This window comes from Geotrypetes seraphini, chromosome 5, assembly GCF_902459505.1.
Source record: "Geotrypetes seraphini chromosome 5, aGeoSer1.1, whole genome shotgun sequence".
NCBI lineage: Eukaryota > Metazoa > Chordata > Amphibia > Gymnophiona > Dermophiidae > Geotrypetes > Geotrypetes seraphini.
The window spans coordinates 68,094,817-68,111,788 of NC_047088.1; the positions used below are offsets into that span (position 1 = coordinate 68,094,817).

General features: G+C 42.6%; 1 protein-coding gene across 6 annotated transcripts in view; it reads left to right on the top strand.

The window, feature by feature from the left end:
- Positions 1 to 16,972, top strand: part of PRPS1 (phosphoribosyl pyrophosphate synthetase 1) — a 102,645-nt gene that overhangs the window by 3,640 nt on the left and 82,033 nt on the right. For 2 of the 6 annotated variants that reach the window (XM_033945330.1, XM_033945329.1), the window contains exon 2: positions 14,816 to 14,999. In XM_033945330.1, the coding sequence (XP_033801221.1) occupies positions 14,816 to 14,999 (184 nt within the window). The other 4 variants (XM_033945331.1, XM_033945333.1, XM_033945328.1 and 1 more) reach the window with 4 other exon arrangements.

The window sequence follows — 16,972 nt, forward strand, 5'->3', positions numbered from 1 at the left end:
GCTCCATGATGCAACCTCATCTGGAGTATTGCATTCAATTCTGGTCTCTTTATCTCAAGAAAGATATAATGGCGCTAGAAAAGGTTCAAAGAAGAGTGACCAAGATGGTAAAAGGGGATGGAACTCCTCTCGTATGAGGAAAGACTAAAATGGTTAGGGCTCTTCAGCTTGGAAAAGAGACAGCTGAGGGGAGATATGATTGAAGTCTACAAAATCCTGAGTGGCGTAGAACAGATACAAGTGGATCGATTTTTCACTCCATCAAAAACTGCTGCCTGGCTGGCTCGGAACGTCCTCTCCGATGTCAGAATTGACGTTGGGAAGAAGGCTTCTGGGTAGCGATTAGCAGCAGCAGGGATGTAAGGATAGCAGCAGTGGACTGGGAGGGGTTTTAAATTGGGCCTGGAGGGAGGTTTGCTTTTTTTTTTTTTTTTTTTGCGAGGCAGGGAGGGACGGGAAGCAATCGCCTGTCTCGTTGTCCCCCGTGCACAGCTTCGGGATGCTGTCCATGAAAACAGGACATTTTGGTATCCCGAAGTTGTGTGTGGGTACAACGGACAGGGGATCCAAAAACAGAACTGTCCCGGTCACTTTAACCATGGAGCGATACAGGGACATTATAACATTTTTAGTCTTGTTAACCATCTCTTTTTTAATAATTCCTAGCATACAGTTTGCTTTTTTGGCTACCAATGCTGGTGAGCAGTAGGCCAGAGAAGCTGTTCTTGCTGGTGAAGTTTTAGATAGGGGAAAGGGAGGGTGTGAGTGGCATGAGGGGCAGGGGGGTCAATGAGGAGGGCACCTCCTACCCTCTCTACACCACTGCCCTCTAGTGAATTTGTAGGGATTCAAAAGCTTGAATTGATTCCTTCTGCACGGCATGCAAGTATGAGGATATTATTACCTGTCCATCCAGAATGATACATTTATTGCACTAGAATAACTGAGTCAAATCAAATAAAGAATGAACTACTATTGACTGCCGATAATTTAATTAAAAAATTTCATTTAGTCCAAATTATAGCGACAAAAATCAGAAACCAGCCCAAAAAAATGAAACCAACTTTTGAAAGCAGCCCAACTGAGCGAGAAAACCATGGTTTTGCCAATATTGCTCCACGCTACCACTGCCACGTGCTTCCCTTTCCTTATTCATCCCAAAGACTAGCCTTAAACCTCGCCTTTCGCCGGCAAACTTACAACCTACCTTCTTTGCAGGCCGTCTTCCACATCACCCAATAGGAGGATAACGCGCCTAACAGAGGATTGTGATAACCAACCAATTCGCTTTTAAATAAAGGACGACACAAGTGTCCCACCCTGAAAGCCAAGCAGACTAGGTAAACACTAGCTTAAAAGCTGTGCGGCCGGCGGGAAAGGGAGGGGGAAGATGGTGGCGTAGTAGCTTGAGGCGCTTTAGTTGCTTGTGCTCAGGGACGTAGTTGCTGGGACCGTTATTTTTTCCCCAGCGGGGAAAATCTGTTTTTGTGGGAGTAAGGTTGCTGTAGCTTATTTCGTGACGGAAGGTACGGGGGTATTGGTTTTAGCTGTTTTAATTTTATTCTTATCTTTAATTTTAATATCTTCATCTATTCGTTTGGGAGTGGTGATGCCGAACATAAAGATCTTCAGCGGTAGCTCTCACCAGGATCTCTCGCAGAAGATTGCAGACCGGCTCGGGTCAGAACTGGGCAAGGTAGTAACTAAGAAATTCAGCAACCAGGAGACCTGGTGAGTAACGGTTATGAGTGGCGGTTTTGGGCTGGAGAGTGAAGGTAAGAGGGCGAATTCATCCGCGAAAACGCGTGGCCATGCAGGATAGGAAAATACACAAGTAGCCAGGCTTTGTGAGGCTGCACCCGCTAGGTACACCGGGAAATGAAGTCTTTAAACTGTGTATGGGGAATTGAGCGTTTATGGGAGTTTCCAGGATTGTATTTTCCAGTCAAGCTCCTCTGGCAAGTAGCCTTTTGGGATAGACAGTGTAGTGTTTGAGGGAGGCGCATAGCCGAGGGTGGAATGAAGCAGTGCTTAAACTCGCTTTCCCAGGTGCCCTTTAGATGAGGCCAGTCCCTTTTAGTTTGGTGATGGACGAGTGTCGGGTTGCGTTTTATGGATTTCTGTTGGGAAAAACAAGGGCACGTGCTTGGTTTTTTTTTTTTCCACCGAGTTCTACGTACGTCACTGCTTGTCCTAAACAAACGTCTGGGGCCTAGATTTAGCTTGACATTACATGAAAACGAGGCTTGAAATAACTAACGATATACAAGTGCTAAAATGGATTTAAAGGTGTTAAGGCCTACTGTTTATTTACTGAGCGTTATTAACTTCTTTTATTAATTGATTCACCCAATGTAGCTAGTTCTTCAATGTCCCCTGGAGAAGATTAATAAGGAAAAAGAGTAAAGTCTTATGAAAATGTCTGCTCTAAAATTTGGTGTTTCCACAAGCGCACTGTATTTAGAATATTATCCAGAGTACAAAGTAGTGTAAAAAGAATTAAGCAATGCAAAATCGCAAAAAAGGCATACTGTGGTATACCTAGCAGCCAATCTAGAAATCAAATGGCAGTAATTCTGCCCTTTCAAATGGCCATGTTGCCTGTATTGAGGTCACTTGAATTATTTTTAAAAAATGTTCTGTAATGTGGGGCCACACCTGAAAGAACAAGCTCCAGCTTATTCCAACCTAAAAGCATTAGTAAACGTTCTAGTCCAGTGTGTCTAGTTGTCTTGAGCGCTAGGGTCTTGTATCTGAACCAGCAAGTTGCTTGCAGAAAACTGTCAAATCATGGTTTCCAACTCCACCTCCTTATTAGAGAGCTGCTTCTGTCCCCTTGCTTTTTCTGCAAGTCAGATGTTCAGAAGCATGTTTGGTCCTGCTCTGCGGTTTTAATATTTTTGGGTATTTTTGGTTATTGTTCTTTGGAGGCTCAGTACATGGAGGTCCACTTGGGTGGGATTTCTGCCTGGGAGAAAACGCAGACTCGCACAACGGAAATCTGCTGCTAGTGGGATCAGCCTCTTGGTGACACCTACAATCTATCCCCAAAAATAAGATCTACCCCAAAAATAAGCCCTAGCATGATTTTTGGGGTAGGTTTTAATATAAGCCCTAGTCGCCGGACAGGAATATCTTATAACAGCATCGGCAGCAATCTACACAGGCTGCTTAACAGCCTTTTATCTCCTGGGCGTTTCTCTGCCATGTTGATGACATCAGCAACGCAATAGAAGGCCGTGAAGCAGCCTGTGTAGATTGCTTGTCTCACAAGGTGCCAGGTGTGTCTTCATGCCTCTGTCCGTCTCAGTGCGCATCTGTTGGTCTGCAGGGGTGGAGGAGTTGGGCATTGGAGTCTGACTGGCAGTCCAACAAGATCAGCTTTGCTGAAGCATTCCCAGCATAGTGATAGTGAACTTTTTGTTATCCAGCACAATTTTCTTATTCAGCACAATAAGTACACAGGCTGACAGCCTGTGAGAGGATTTGGGGGAGGTTGGAAAAGTGCGGTTTGATTATTTCTTAATGTTCCCCCTCCTGAAAAATCCTAAATTGTTGTTTTTGGAGTTTGGAATGTGGGGATAAGCCTACTGACCTGTGCTTCTTTAAGTTTGTGACTCTGCCAGACCTTATTTTTGAGTCTTTACAGGAATTGAAATTAGTCACTCAGCCAACTCCATCCACTTCTTCCTTCTGGCTTTGTGGTGTGCGTTAGCAGTCTGCTACCTTTCCCTGCCATCTTGATATGAGCGTTCTGGTCTTGGAGCAGTTTGACTCTCTGGAGGGTGCTCTGAAAATTGCTAGAGCTATGTCATGCTTGTATCCTCTGGCACAGGATTGTCGGAAGCTTTTGGGTTAGCGCAGGGTGGATTCTTTGTTGGCACAGGTGTCTTAAGTGCACCTCTCTCCCCAGTGAAGGTGATGTAGTGTTAAAGTATATGCAAGACTTTCATGTGGGTGTGATCCTCAGGAAATTCTTTGACATAGCTGCTTCATTGACGTCTTTTGTTGCATGCGCCTGTCTTTCTTGACTGTGCACATTAGAGTGAGGTGGTGGATATACCTCAACTTGTATATACCAGGGAGAGGACCTGACAGTGTTCCGACTTTATAAACCAGATTGGATGGAAATGTATGTATTGTTTAGCTTGGTTTTGTTTTGTTCTGTATATACCATCCATGATTTGTACAGTAGGATTGTTTTTGTTTTTTGCTTTATCTTAGATAATCTGTGTTTCTCATATCCTGTTAATTATCATATAAAATTAATAAAAATATTTTGGGGGAAAAAAATAAAATGACTGGGGGGTGGGGTCATTGACTTTTGCTCCCTCAGAGTGAATCCTCATGTTTAGAGGATTCTGTGTTTCAGGTGCTACCAGCTGGGAGTCTGGCAGCATTAGACCAGGGAGAGGACCTGACAGTGTTCCGACTTTATAAACCAGATTGGATGGAAGTATATTTTTGTGGGAACTACATTTGGAACCCCTGCAGACTTCCACAGCTCATATTTCATTTATGAGCAATTCTAAGACCCAGTCCACACTTTTTCCTTCACATCTGGATATCACCATGATTCTGACTGTGCCCTGGGAGGTGCCAGATGGCACCTCTGAGGGTCACCAAAGCTATGACAACATTTTACCCGATGGCGCCTGATGTCCAGCAGTCCCTGATGTCCAGCAGTTATTTGCCCCCCCCCCCCCTGAAAAAGATTCAGCAGCAGCAGACAGAACCTGGTCCCACTTCCCCACAATACAATGGTCTGACCTTAACAAACTCTACAAAAAATACAGCCACGCAACTTGCGATCTCAACCACTGCCCTCCATACCTATTAAAATCCTCCAGTACCAAATTCCGCGCTCTCCTCTTACAATGGGTGCAAACCATGCTCACAGATTGCCTTTTCCCGCAAGACCTCAGCGAAATCGTTTGTCACACCGATCCTAACAGACCAACCATCCAACTACAGACCCATAGCCTCAATACCACTCTATGTCAAACTAATGGAAGGCCTGGTAGCCAAACTCCTCACCAACTACCTAGAAGACCACAACATACTTCATCCTACACAGTCGGGTTTCAGAACCAACTACAGCACAGAGACACTACTATGTTCCCTCCAGGACACAGCTAGATAACACCTCAGCATAGGCAGAAAAATGCTGATTATACAGCTGGATCTCACCGCAGCATTTGACCTGGTGGACCACAACATCCTACTACAAATACTAGAAACAATAGGAATAACAGACAAGGTTCGCACATGGTTTCAAGGCTTCCTAAAATCCAGAACCTACAGAGTCGAGTTGAACAAAGAAAAATCAGAACCATGGTCCAACTCTTGCGGTGTACCCCAAGGATCTCCACTATCCCCAACTCTCTTCAATCTCTACGTTGTATCCCTCGGCACTTGCCTGGACAAATTAGGCTTAACCTCCTATAGCTATGTAGATGACATCACCATTCTCCTTCCTTTTGACTAACCAATGTCCGCCATGACAGACACACTACACAGGACACTTGAAACAGTTGCAACATGGATGAATAATCACAAACTGAAACTGAACCCAGACAAGACAAAATTCATTCTCCTCAAATAAAAAACCCCCAACTATAACAAATCTAGTAGTAAACTCGATCACATACCCTATACAACCCACTCTAAAACTTCTAGGAATGACAATAGACTGATGCTGTACCATGCAACCACAAATCAAAACAATACAAAAATCATTTACAGTCATGAGAAACTTAAGGCAAGTTCGAAAATTCTTCGACAGAACAATTCCAGCTCTTGGTGCAGTCCCTAGTCCTGGGTCTTCTAGACCAGTGTTCTTCAACCTTTTTACACCTATGGACCGGCGGGAAAAAAAAATTATTTTGTGGACAGGCAAACTACTAGGACTGAAATTTAAAAAACCCGTTTCCGCCCCGTCTCCGCGAGCTCAGTCCCCGCAAACCATCTGATCCCATCCGCACAAGCCTCAGTTATGATTGTATACTGAATGTATTTTATTAAAGTATAAAAAGAAACAATATTCTGTACAATTTGCCATTTTATAAATACAAATAATACAGAGCAAGGATCAACAAAACCCCTGTCTCCCCTCCCCTTCACATATATCCCCTTTACTATCAAGAAAACTGAATAAAACAAATATTACAGAATGCTACACAGAAATATCATGCTAATAGAATACCGCAGTCACACATAGCAGGAATAGGGTTAGGGGACTGCAACTAAGGCAACTGCCTCCCTGGTCAGAGAGAGTCCTAAGCCACTGCCTGGACTTTGCAGTCCCCAGTTATGTCTAACACCAGCTCTAGCAGGATATATATTTCAAATCTGATATATTCTAATCGCAAAATAGAAATAAAATTATTTGTTTCTACCTTTTGTCTCTGGTTTCTGCTTTCATCTTCTTTTCACTCTCTTCCTTCCAGCATCTGCCCTCTCTGTCTCTTCAATCCAGCATCTGCCCCTTCCATATGGTATTTGTCTTCTTTCTATGCCCCCCTCCCCTTTCCATCCAGCCCAGTGGTCTCAAACTCAAACCCTTTGCGGGGCCACATTTTGGATTTGTAGGTACTTGGAGGGCCGCAGAAAAAATAGTTAATGTCTTATTAAAGAAATGACAATTTTGCATGAGGTAAAATTCTTTATAGTTTATAAAACTTTCCTTTAACAGTTAAAAGGAAAGATATATAAACTATAAAGAGTTTTACCTCATGCAAAATTGTCATGTCTTTAATAAGACATTAACTATTTTTTCTGCGGCCCTCCAAGTACTCTATTTTTTTCTGCAGCACTCACATTTAAAGTTCAATATCTTTTTCTTTCTGAAAGCTGGCACATTTCAATCACTAAATTGAAAATAAAATCATTTTCCTACCTTTGTTTGGTAATTTCATCAGTCTCTGTTTGCACTTTATTCTTCTGACTATGCATCCAATACTTCTTCCCTTCTTTCAGCCTCCTGTATGCTTCCTTTCCTCCAGACCTCATTCCCTCCCCAAACTTTTTCTTTCTTTCTCTGTCTGTCTTTCTCTGATTCCGTGACCCATTTTTTGCTTTTTTTTTTTTCTGTCTCCCTGTCCCCACCCCACCTTCCTTTCTTTCTTCCTTCCTTCCTTCCTGCCCTCCCCCATGTCACCGCGGAATAGGCTGCTGCCGCTATCGGGAACAGGCCGAGATTTCCCTGCTTCTCTTCTGCATGGGGCCGACCAACTCTCGCTGCCCGACGTCAATTCTAACGTCGGAAAGGACGTTCCGGGCAGCCAGGCAGCGATTGGCTAGCCAGAACGTCCTCTCGACGTCAAAATTGACGTCGGGCCGTGAGAGTTGGTCGGCCCCGCAGGGAAGAGAAGCAGGGAGATCAAAGAACACGGTGCCGGCCTGATCCCCGATGGCAGCAGTGGGAAGGGAAGCAGGTTGGGCACCACTGCTCTAGATGAGCCAAACTCTAGGGAGAACAGTGGACCGTCCCCCCCCTTGGTACGCCACTGAAGCAGCAGCGTGTCTGGCCGGCTCGTTCGTTCAAAGCTGCGTGTGGCGGCTCCTTGCGAGATCTGTGCCTGCGTCTGAAGCTTCTCTGATGTTGTGACATCAGAGAGGCTTCCGATGCATGAGTGGATAGTGCAAGGAGCCGCCAACCCGCAGCTTTGAACGAACGAGCCGGCTGCTGCTCCAAAAGGAAGAGAATGATCGCCTCCAGACCGCGGGCCGCAAATAAAACCTGGAGAGCCACATGCGGCCCGTTGGCCGCGTGTTTGAGACCGCTGATCCAGCCTATGCCCCTCTCTCCTTTTTTTACACGATTCATTCCAGCTTCACTGTTCTCTTCATTTTTATCTCTCCTACACCAGATCTAGCATCTTTGTCCCTCTTAATTTCTCTGCTGACTCCCCTTCCCCCTCCTCTAAACTCCCTGCAAGCTGTTTCCTTCCTTTTTTCTTCTCCCTTCCCTCCTCCCCCTGTCCAGCAGTAACTCTTTTCCCTTGCCTTTACCTCCTCCCCTCTCAGCAGCATTTCTCCTTCTACCTCCCTCCAGGTCCAGTAGCAGCTGTCCTTTTTTTCCCCTTGCCCATCATCTTCCCAGACTCCTTTACCTCCTCCCCTCCCAGCACATCTCTCCTTCTCCCTCTCCAGGTCCAGTAGCAGCTATCCCTTTTTCACAATGCCCAGCAGCTTCCCAGACTCCTTTCCCTCCTCCCCTCCCTGCAGCATCTATCCTCCCTCTCCAGGTCCAGTAGCAGCTGTCCCTTTTTTTTTTTTTTTTTTTTTTCACCATGCCTAGCAGCTTTCTCCCCTCCCAGCAACTCTCCTTACTTGCCAGCGCTGCGATTCAGTAAGACAGCCTCGGGTCCTTTGTTGAGTCGCACCGCCTCTGAGGAAAGCGGAAGTTGCATCATCAGAGGCGGCCCGACTCAGCAAAAGCTCCAAGGCTTCCTTTCTGAATCGCTGCGCTTGTAAGGAGAGCTGGGAGGGAAGAAAGCACAGTCTGAGGCTCCCCATTAACTCTCCGGCCCTGTGCTCCTTGATCTTGCCGGTCCTTCACGGACCGGCAGGAATTTTCTGCGGACCACCACCGGTCCACGGACCGGCGGTTGAAGAACTGTGTTCTAGACTACTGCAACATACTCTATCTCCCCTGCCCCACAACCATGATAAAACAATTACAAACTGTTCAAAACACAGCGCTAAGACTTATCTATTCACTGAGGAAATACAACCACATCACGGCAGCATACCTCGACTCACACTGGCTCCCAATACAAGCAAGAATACAATTCATATTCTACTACCTATTATTTAAAACCATAAACGGAGACAGCCCAGCCTACCCAAACAACTGCCTAATCTAAACTACCTCAACCAGACATAGGAGAACCCACAAAACATTCACTCATCCCCCAATCAGATGTCAGACTGTACGACAGCCTTCTAGCCATTCAAGCAGCAAAACTAGACTACCAACTCTCCAATTTACTGATAACGACTACAGACTACAAGTCATTTAGAAAAGAAATAAAAACCATCCTATTCAAGACATCCTTGAACAAACTAACACCACAAGACTCGTCCCAATTCTCTTTAGCAAATCTCTCTACTCTTCAATTCCTCTGGAAATGGCCAGATAACTTCTTTTGTAATCCGCCTTGAACTGCAAGTTATTGGCGGAATAGAAATCACTAATGTAATGTAAGGTGAATTTGTTGGTAGTGCAAGTAACTAAACATACTTGTTCCCTAGTGAAGGTAGAGTGACTTTAAAGATGCAATTTGAGGCTTTAGCCTTGGGTCTGATGGCAGCAGCTGCTAATAATTTTGAAAATGCTTTTTAAATTGTAAGAAAATACATTTTGCATATGCTCGCTCCACTCATGGGTAGACTAAAGGAGTGTGCAAAGCTCTCCTTTCTAGATCATTGCTGCCAGAGGCATCAGAAATGAGCCCAGGTATCCTAGGAAAGGAGGGATGGGCCTGCAATATTTACTAGAAGCACATGCAATCTAATGGTTATAGTTGAAAGACAAATCCCAAAGTGCACAAGAATTAATATGAAAAAGTATAGGACTTTCATTAGTCACCAAAACAAATGAGTTCAAATCAAATTAAACTCTAAAATCACATCGCGTTCCTCAGTATGCCACCCGTGATTAACGAATGGTAGCTGTCCTCATAGGAACCTTATCGTGTGTGATTTTATCTTTAAATATATTTTTTTACTTTTTTACTTTTTACTTTTTATATTTGTCAATAAGTTATAAAGTTTTATAAAATGCTTGTGCCTAATAATTTTAGCAACAATAGCATATAGTAGCAATTACTTAGCTTATATTTTAAAGACTGGGTCTGGTTCATTCCCCACCGACGCGTTTCATTACTTCATCAGGGTCGGGGAAGGAGAACGCTATAAAAAAACAGATAATAAAGTCATTTATATTTAACAAACCCAGTGTCGTTAGTAAATAGAACATAGTATAAAAAATTGCTACAAAGCTTACCAGAGCCATGTTATGTATTAGCTGAAGGCTAAATCCATAGTTAATGAACCAGAAAGGAAAAAACCCCGGTTCACAGAGAGCTAATAAGTCCAAAACCCCTGATCACCTGACCCAAACCTAGCCAATAGACACCCTGACTATTGACCTTTCACACATTTACTGCACTGCTCTTAATTACATTCATATGCTCACAGTTAGCCAATCACTAGTTAAATTCAGGCCATGGGGATGCATGGTATTAAGTTTATACATCCACCGAAGTTCTTTAATGTTCAGGTTATTTTCATGATTGCCTCCCTCCCACCCAATAGGTACTGTGTCAATAATTCGCCATTTAAGATCAGAGATTTTATGATTCATTAAAGACCAATGGCGAACTAAAGGAGCAGTTTCAGTTCCAGTTTTAACTCGGGACTTGTGCTCATTGAGCCTGATATTCATAGGTCTCATCGTGCGCCCTATGTAGATTTTTGGACACGGACATATAATCATGTAAATAACATGATCAGTTTTACAGGTAGTTCTGAATTTAGCTGTAAAAATTTGACCTGTGTGTGGATGACTCCATGTTTCCCCTTCTAGGGTATATTCGCACCATTGACAATGGCCACAACTATAGTGGCCCATCACATCAGAGGTACTGTCTTGTTTGTGTTTATAATGTCCAATAAGTTCCCCCAAATTTTTTGCTCTTTTAAAGGCGAATAATGGAGGCTCGCAGTCAGGTCCCAAGGTTAAACGAATGATGTGCCAATGAGAAAGAATAATATTCTTAATATCATAAGCCAGATGGGAGAATTGTTGTACACATACCAACAGTTTCTCTTCTTCAAGGTTCTGTTTATATTGAAGAAGTTGATGTCTATGAGCATACTTAGCTCGAGTATATGCTTGTTTTATTATGTGTCTTGGATATCCACGTTGTTTGAAACGATTTTTCAATATCCTGGCTTGAATTTTATACTCAGCTAAGGAGTAACATAGTCGCCTCAATCGTAAAAATTGGCTATGAGGTAGACTGTTTTTTAGTTGTAACGGATGGAAACTGTGGTAGCGAAGTAGGCTATTTCTGTCGGTGGCTTTGCGAAAAATAGTTGTTAACAAAGAGCCCTGAAATTTAAAGATGGTCATATCCAAAAATGATATTTCATAATGATTGACAATAGCTGAAAACTGGATATTTGGGTCTACTTGATTTAACCAAGCAAGAAAGGCGTTGAATGTCTGAATGTCAGATTTCCAAATGCAGAAGATGTCGTCCAGATAACGTCTCCAAACTGTAATATTCTGAAACCAATGGGATGTGTAGATGTGTTGTTCCTCCAATTGAGCCATGTACAAGGTGGCCACGGAGGGCGCCAGGGAGGCCCCCATCGCAATACCATGAGTCTGTAAATAAAATTCCCCATTACACCAGAAATAACTCCTGGTGAGAACCAAGGTTGCCAACTCCATCAAAAAAGAGGAAGAAATCCGTTGACAGTAAGTTTGATTTTCAAAAATATTCTGTAATAAGGTTAAAGCACCTTGTGAGGGAATCATGGTATATAACGCCTTGACATCTAACGTTATCAATATCCCATCGGTATATGATTGTGGGATCGTTGACAATATATTTATCATGTGAGTGCTATCTTTAACATGAGATTTAATTTTCAACACTTCTTTCTGTAAAAATAGGTCTAGAAATTTTGAAAGAGGTTCTAGCACTGAGTGAGTCATGCATACGATAGGTCGCCCAGGGGGATGATGTAACGATTTGTGGATTTTTGGTAAAAATCTTATACGTGGAGTATTGTGGAATGGAGGACGAAGAAAGGCAGCCTCTTTCATAGTAATCATCTTTTTCTTATAGGCGCCCGACACTATCTGAGAAATATATACCTTCAGATCATTGACAGGATCCTCACGCAATTTTCTATAGAAACGGTTGTCATCTACTTGTTTCGTAACTTCTCTTGAGTAATCAATTTGAGACTGAAGTACAATGGCTCCACCCTTGTCGGCCCGCGATATCACAATATCCTGATTATTACGTAATTCCATCAGTGCTTGTCTTTGTTTTTTGGTGATGTTGTCAGGAGAGAAAGAAAAATTCTTTTCTAAAATTTCCACATCGTGAATTACTAAGTCCATCCAAGTGATTAAATTAGGATGGAGGGGCAGAGGCGGGAGCCAGTTTGATTTACGTGTTACCAAAGAAGAATCAACCGCAGGTTCTTTATCCAAGAAATAGTGCTGAGTATGCAATTTGCGCAAAAATTTATATAAAGCCAAACGGGTTTCAAAAGGGTCATATATTTTAGCTGGAACAAACCCTAAACCCAGTTCTAATAATGATGCACAGTCAGGGGTAATACGAATGTCCGATATATTAATTATGGCTGAAAGTGCTTCTGGGACCGCGTCTGGGGGCCTTGATAGCCTTGATGACCTTGTGGCTGAAACGCTACCCGTCTTCCTCGGTTGCCACGATATCTTTGACGGCCCCGACCTCCTTGTGGATAGTAGTTTTTTGAAACTGGAATAGATCCAGAGCTGTCACTTCCAGAGATTGAGCTAGATGACCCCTGACCATCAGTGTAGGGTTGTGGAGGGCTTGCACTATTAGGTGCTCTAAACATCCAAAGGTATACTTTATTAGTAGAATAGTCCTTTTCGTCTCGTTTATACTTCTTTATTTTGGTTTGTTTAATTTTATTCTTATATGTTTCTAAAGACGTACGTTGATCCTCTTCCTGTCTAGAGAATTCTGTGTCAGAGATACCAGAATTTTTAATAGTTGATAACATCTGATTAATGCTGTCTTTAAGTTCAGATTCAAGTTTAGTTGTTTGCTCAATAATCAGTAACATGAGGTCCATGCTACACTTATTTAGTATGGCGCACCATTTATCAAGGAACCCAGCATCATAAGCAAATAATGTAGGGGCTTTCTGTATACGCAAGCCCCTAGGAATCATAGTAGATGTAACATACTGGGCTAACGTGTTAGCATGTAATTCAGCACGAATCAATCTCTGATTCAATATTTCTAATTCATTCCAGGAAGAGGATGTAGTAATTTCTTGTGTATTCTCATACAGGACTGGTCTATTAGTGAGTGTAGTTCTTTGTTCCTCAGAAAAACTAAACGTTTTTTGATTGACAGTGTTTTGAATATGTGCCATGTTACTGGTAATTCAAATCCCAAAGTGCACAAGAATTAATATGAAAAAGTATAGGACTTTCATTAGTCACCAAAACAAATGAGTTCAAATCAAATTAAACTCTAAAATCACATCGCGTTCCTCAGTATGCCACCCGTGATTAACGAATGGTAGCTGTCCTCATAGGAACCTTATCGTGTGTGATTTTATCTTTAAATATATTTTTTTACTTTTTTACTTTTTACTTTTTATATTTGTCAATAAGTTATAAAGTTTTATAAAATGCTTGTGCCTAATAATTTTAGCAACAATAGCATATAGTAGCAATTACTTAGCTTATATTTTAAAGACTGGGTCTGGTTCATTCCCCACCGACGCGTTTCATTACTTCATCAGGGTCGGGGAAGGAGAACGCTATAAAAAAACAGATAATAAAGTCATTTATATTTAACAAACCCAGTGTCGTTAGTAAATAGAACATAGTATAAAAAATTGCTACAAAGCTTACCAGAGCCATGTTATGTATTAGCTGAAGGCTAAATCCATAGTTAATGAACCAGAAAGGAAAAAACCCCGGTTCACAGAGAGCTAATAAGTCCAAAACCCCTGATCACCTGACCCAAACCTAGCCAATAGACACCCTGACTATTGACCTTTCACACATTTACTGCACTGCTCTTAATTACATTCATATGCTCACAGTTAGCCAATCACTAGTTAAATTCAGTTAATGAATCATAAAATCTCTGATCTTAAATGGCGAATTATTGACACAGTACCTATTGGGTGGGAGGGAGGCAATCATGAAAATAACCTGAACATTAAAGAACTTCGGTGGATGTATAAACTTAATACCATGCATCCCCATGGCCTGAATTTAACTAGTGATTGGCTAACTGTGAGCATATGAATGTAATTAAGAGCAGTGCAGTAAATGTGTGAAAGGTCAATAGTCAGGGTGTCTATTGGCTAGGTTTGGGTCAGGTGATCAGGGGTTTTGGACTTATTAGCTCTCTGTGAACCGGGGTTTTTTCCTTTCTGGTTCATTAACTATGGATTTAGCCTTCAGCTAATACATAACATGGCTCTGGTAAGCTTTGTAGCAATTTTTTATACTATGTTCTATTTACTAACGACACTGGGTTTGTTAAATATAAATGACTTTATTATCTGTTTTTTTATAGCGTTCTCCTTCCCCGACCCTGATGAAGTAATGAAACGCGTCGGTGGGGAATGAACCAGACCCAGTCTTTAAAATATAAGCTAAGTAATTGCTACTATATGCTATTGTTGCTAAAATTATTAGGCACAAGCATTTTATAAAACTTTATAACTTATTGACAAATATAAAAAGTAAAAAGTAAAAAAGTAAAAAAATATATTTAAAGATAAAATCACACACGATAAGGTTCCTATGAGGACAGCTACCATTCGTTAATCACGGGTGGCATACTGAGGAACGCGATGTGATTTTAGAGTTTAATTTGATTTGAACTCATTTGTTTTGGTGACTAATGAAAGTCCTATACTTTTTCATATAGTTGAAAGAAACATACAAAGTCATTGGTAGGTGCTGATCAGCTGGCAAGTGAGGGCAATTGTGGTTGATCACAGTATCTGAATCTTCAGCAAAACTTTGTTTACTCACACGCAGTGTGGAGATTGGAGAGAGTGTCCGTGGAGAGGATGTCTACATCGTGCAGAGTGGTTGTGGAGAAATTAATGACAATCTTATGGAGCTTCTGATCATGATCAATGCCTGCAAGATTGCCTCAGCCTGTCGTGTCACCGCTGTAATTCCTTGCTTTCCATATGCACGCCAGGACAAAAAAGATAAGGTAAGAGCTAGGTGTTAATGGGCAGAGGAAGTGAAGAAAATCAAAAGTAGCTTAGTGTGAAATAGAGAATGACAAGGGGCCAAAATTTTCCCTATCCTTGTAGGAACTCATTTTCCTGTCCCCACAAGTTCTTTTCTTCTTGCCCCATTCTGCAAGCTTCATCCTCATCTGCATAAGCCTCAAACACAAGTGGTTAAGGCAGAGCTTATAGGAATGGGACAGGACGGGGAAATTGAGTTCCTGTGCAGCGGGGACAAATTTGTCCCCTTGTCATTCTCTAGCATGAAGCATATTCTGTATATTTTCTGTAATGTTAGGATGTCATAGCATTGAGTGCTACTGTAGTCTCCCTGTAGTAAACAGATCAAATTTTTAACACAATTTCCCTGGCTATTGTACTTATTAAAGATACTGGTTTAAGTTTTGCATAGATCACTCACTCACAAGAACATGAGATTTAATAAGTGAGTAATTTTGTTCACTCGTGCTGCAGAAAGAATCCATTCCACACGATCTGCCTGTTATACTTCACTGGGCTCTGTATCTCCATCTTCACGCATGACTGCAGATGTGTGTTCTCTCCCCATTTTATTTTAAATTTGAGATAATTTTGTCCACTTTTCGGGTATTTAAGTAGGGCTGTGGGGTCGGTAGATAAATCCTTTGACTCCGACTCTTCAGTTTCTGGTACCCAAAATGTCTCTGACTCCAGGTACCCAAAATGTCTCTGACTCCAACTCCGCAGCCCTGTATTTAAGTGTTTGGAGCGATTTTGAAGCTCTGCCTGATTGAAAATTCAGACTTCGGACTATAATTGACAGGCCTATCCCACTGGGTTCCTGTTAACCTGTCTGCATAGATTCTCTGGAGCTCAGGGCCATCCCTGATGTAGTCTCACTTTCTGTTAATCGAGGGTTGAGCGCAGACTTAGACGCCCTTAGGAGGCTTGGAGGGGTCTCGCAGGGTGCCGGCTGCATTGTTGTGCCTCGCCCTTCCTGGTGCGTATCCATTAGTTTACAGGGGTGGAGTCTGAGTGGCATCCCAAAGATCAGCTTTGTGAAGCATTCCCAGCATTGTGGTAATGAACTTTCTGAGTACACAGGCTGTGACGGCCTGTGAGAGACATTGGGGAAAGTTGGAAAAGTGGGGTTTTGAATGTTCCCCCCCTCTTGAAAAGTCATAAAATCACAGTTTTTACTGGTGTTAATTTTTTGATGGGGCCATCTTGGATTTTTAACAATCTCTCTCCCCCCCCCCCCCCCCTAAAGGTCCCTACTTCTTCAAAACTGCAAATTTTTGCCTGGAAACCTGCTAGGACGGAGTCCTTAGGCTCTCCTCATGTGGATTCTTGCCAGGATTGTGCAAATTCAGCGCTTTTAGAGCATCTTTGCTTCACATGCAGTGTGGCATGGGGGGGGTGCTATGGAGCCCAACTTCTCCCTTGCTAAAGCAGGTGATCAAACATTCAGCCCGGCGGGGCAGCTGTCATTGTTTTCGGGGTGGGGCATGGCACACCTGGTACTTCCATCATCCAAGCTTCGGATCCTCTGCAGCCAAAGAAATGCAAGTGCAAGTCATCTAAGGGTGACTTTATGCACCAGGAGTCAACACTTTTTCATGAATTTAGAGAGAAAAAAAAAAAAAACTTTTGTGGTCAATTTCAGACCAAGTGTTCTCCCCCTGAACAGTGTCAATGCGACTCCGTGGCATTTTTTTAGTGGTGTGGTGCCTTTGGGCACATTCTCGCTTCAGCCTGCTGTGGCTTTTGTGCTACCTGATTCTGATCTGGGGGACTCGGATGCAGATGTTTCCATTACTGATCCATTGTTATGCAGGTACAGCGCTTCCTGAGCAGGGCGATCAGGGGCTGTGTGCTGGATCTTCAGATACTTGCGATCTTAGATCCTGTGGATGGTTCTACTGTCTTGTGCTTATTTAAAGTGTGCAGCCCTGCCTGACCTCATTTCTGAGTC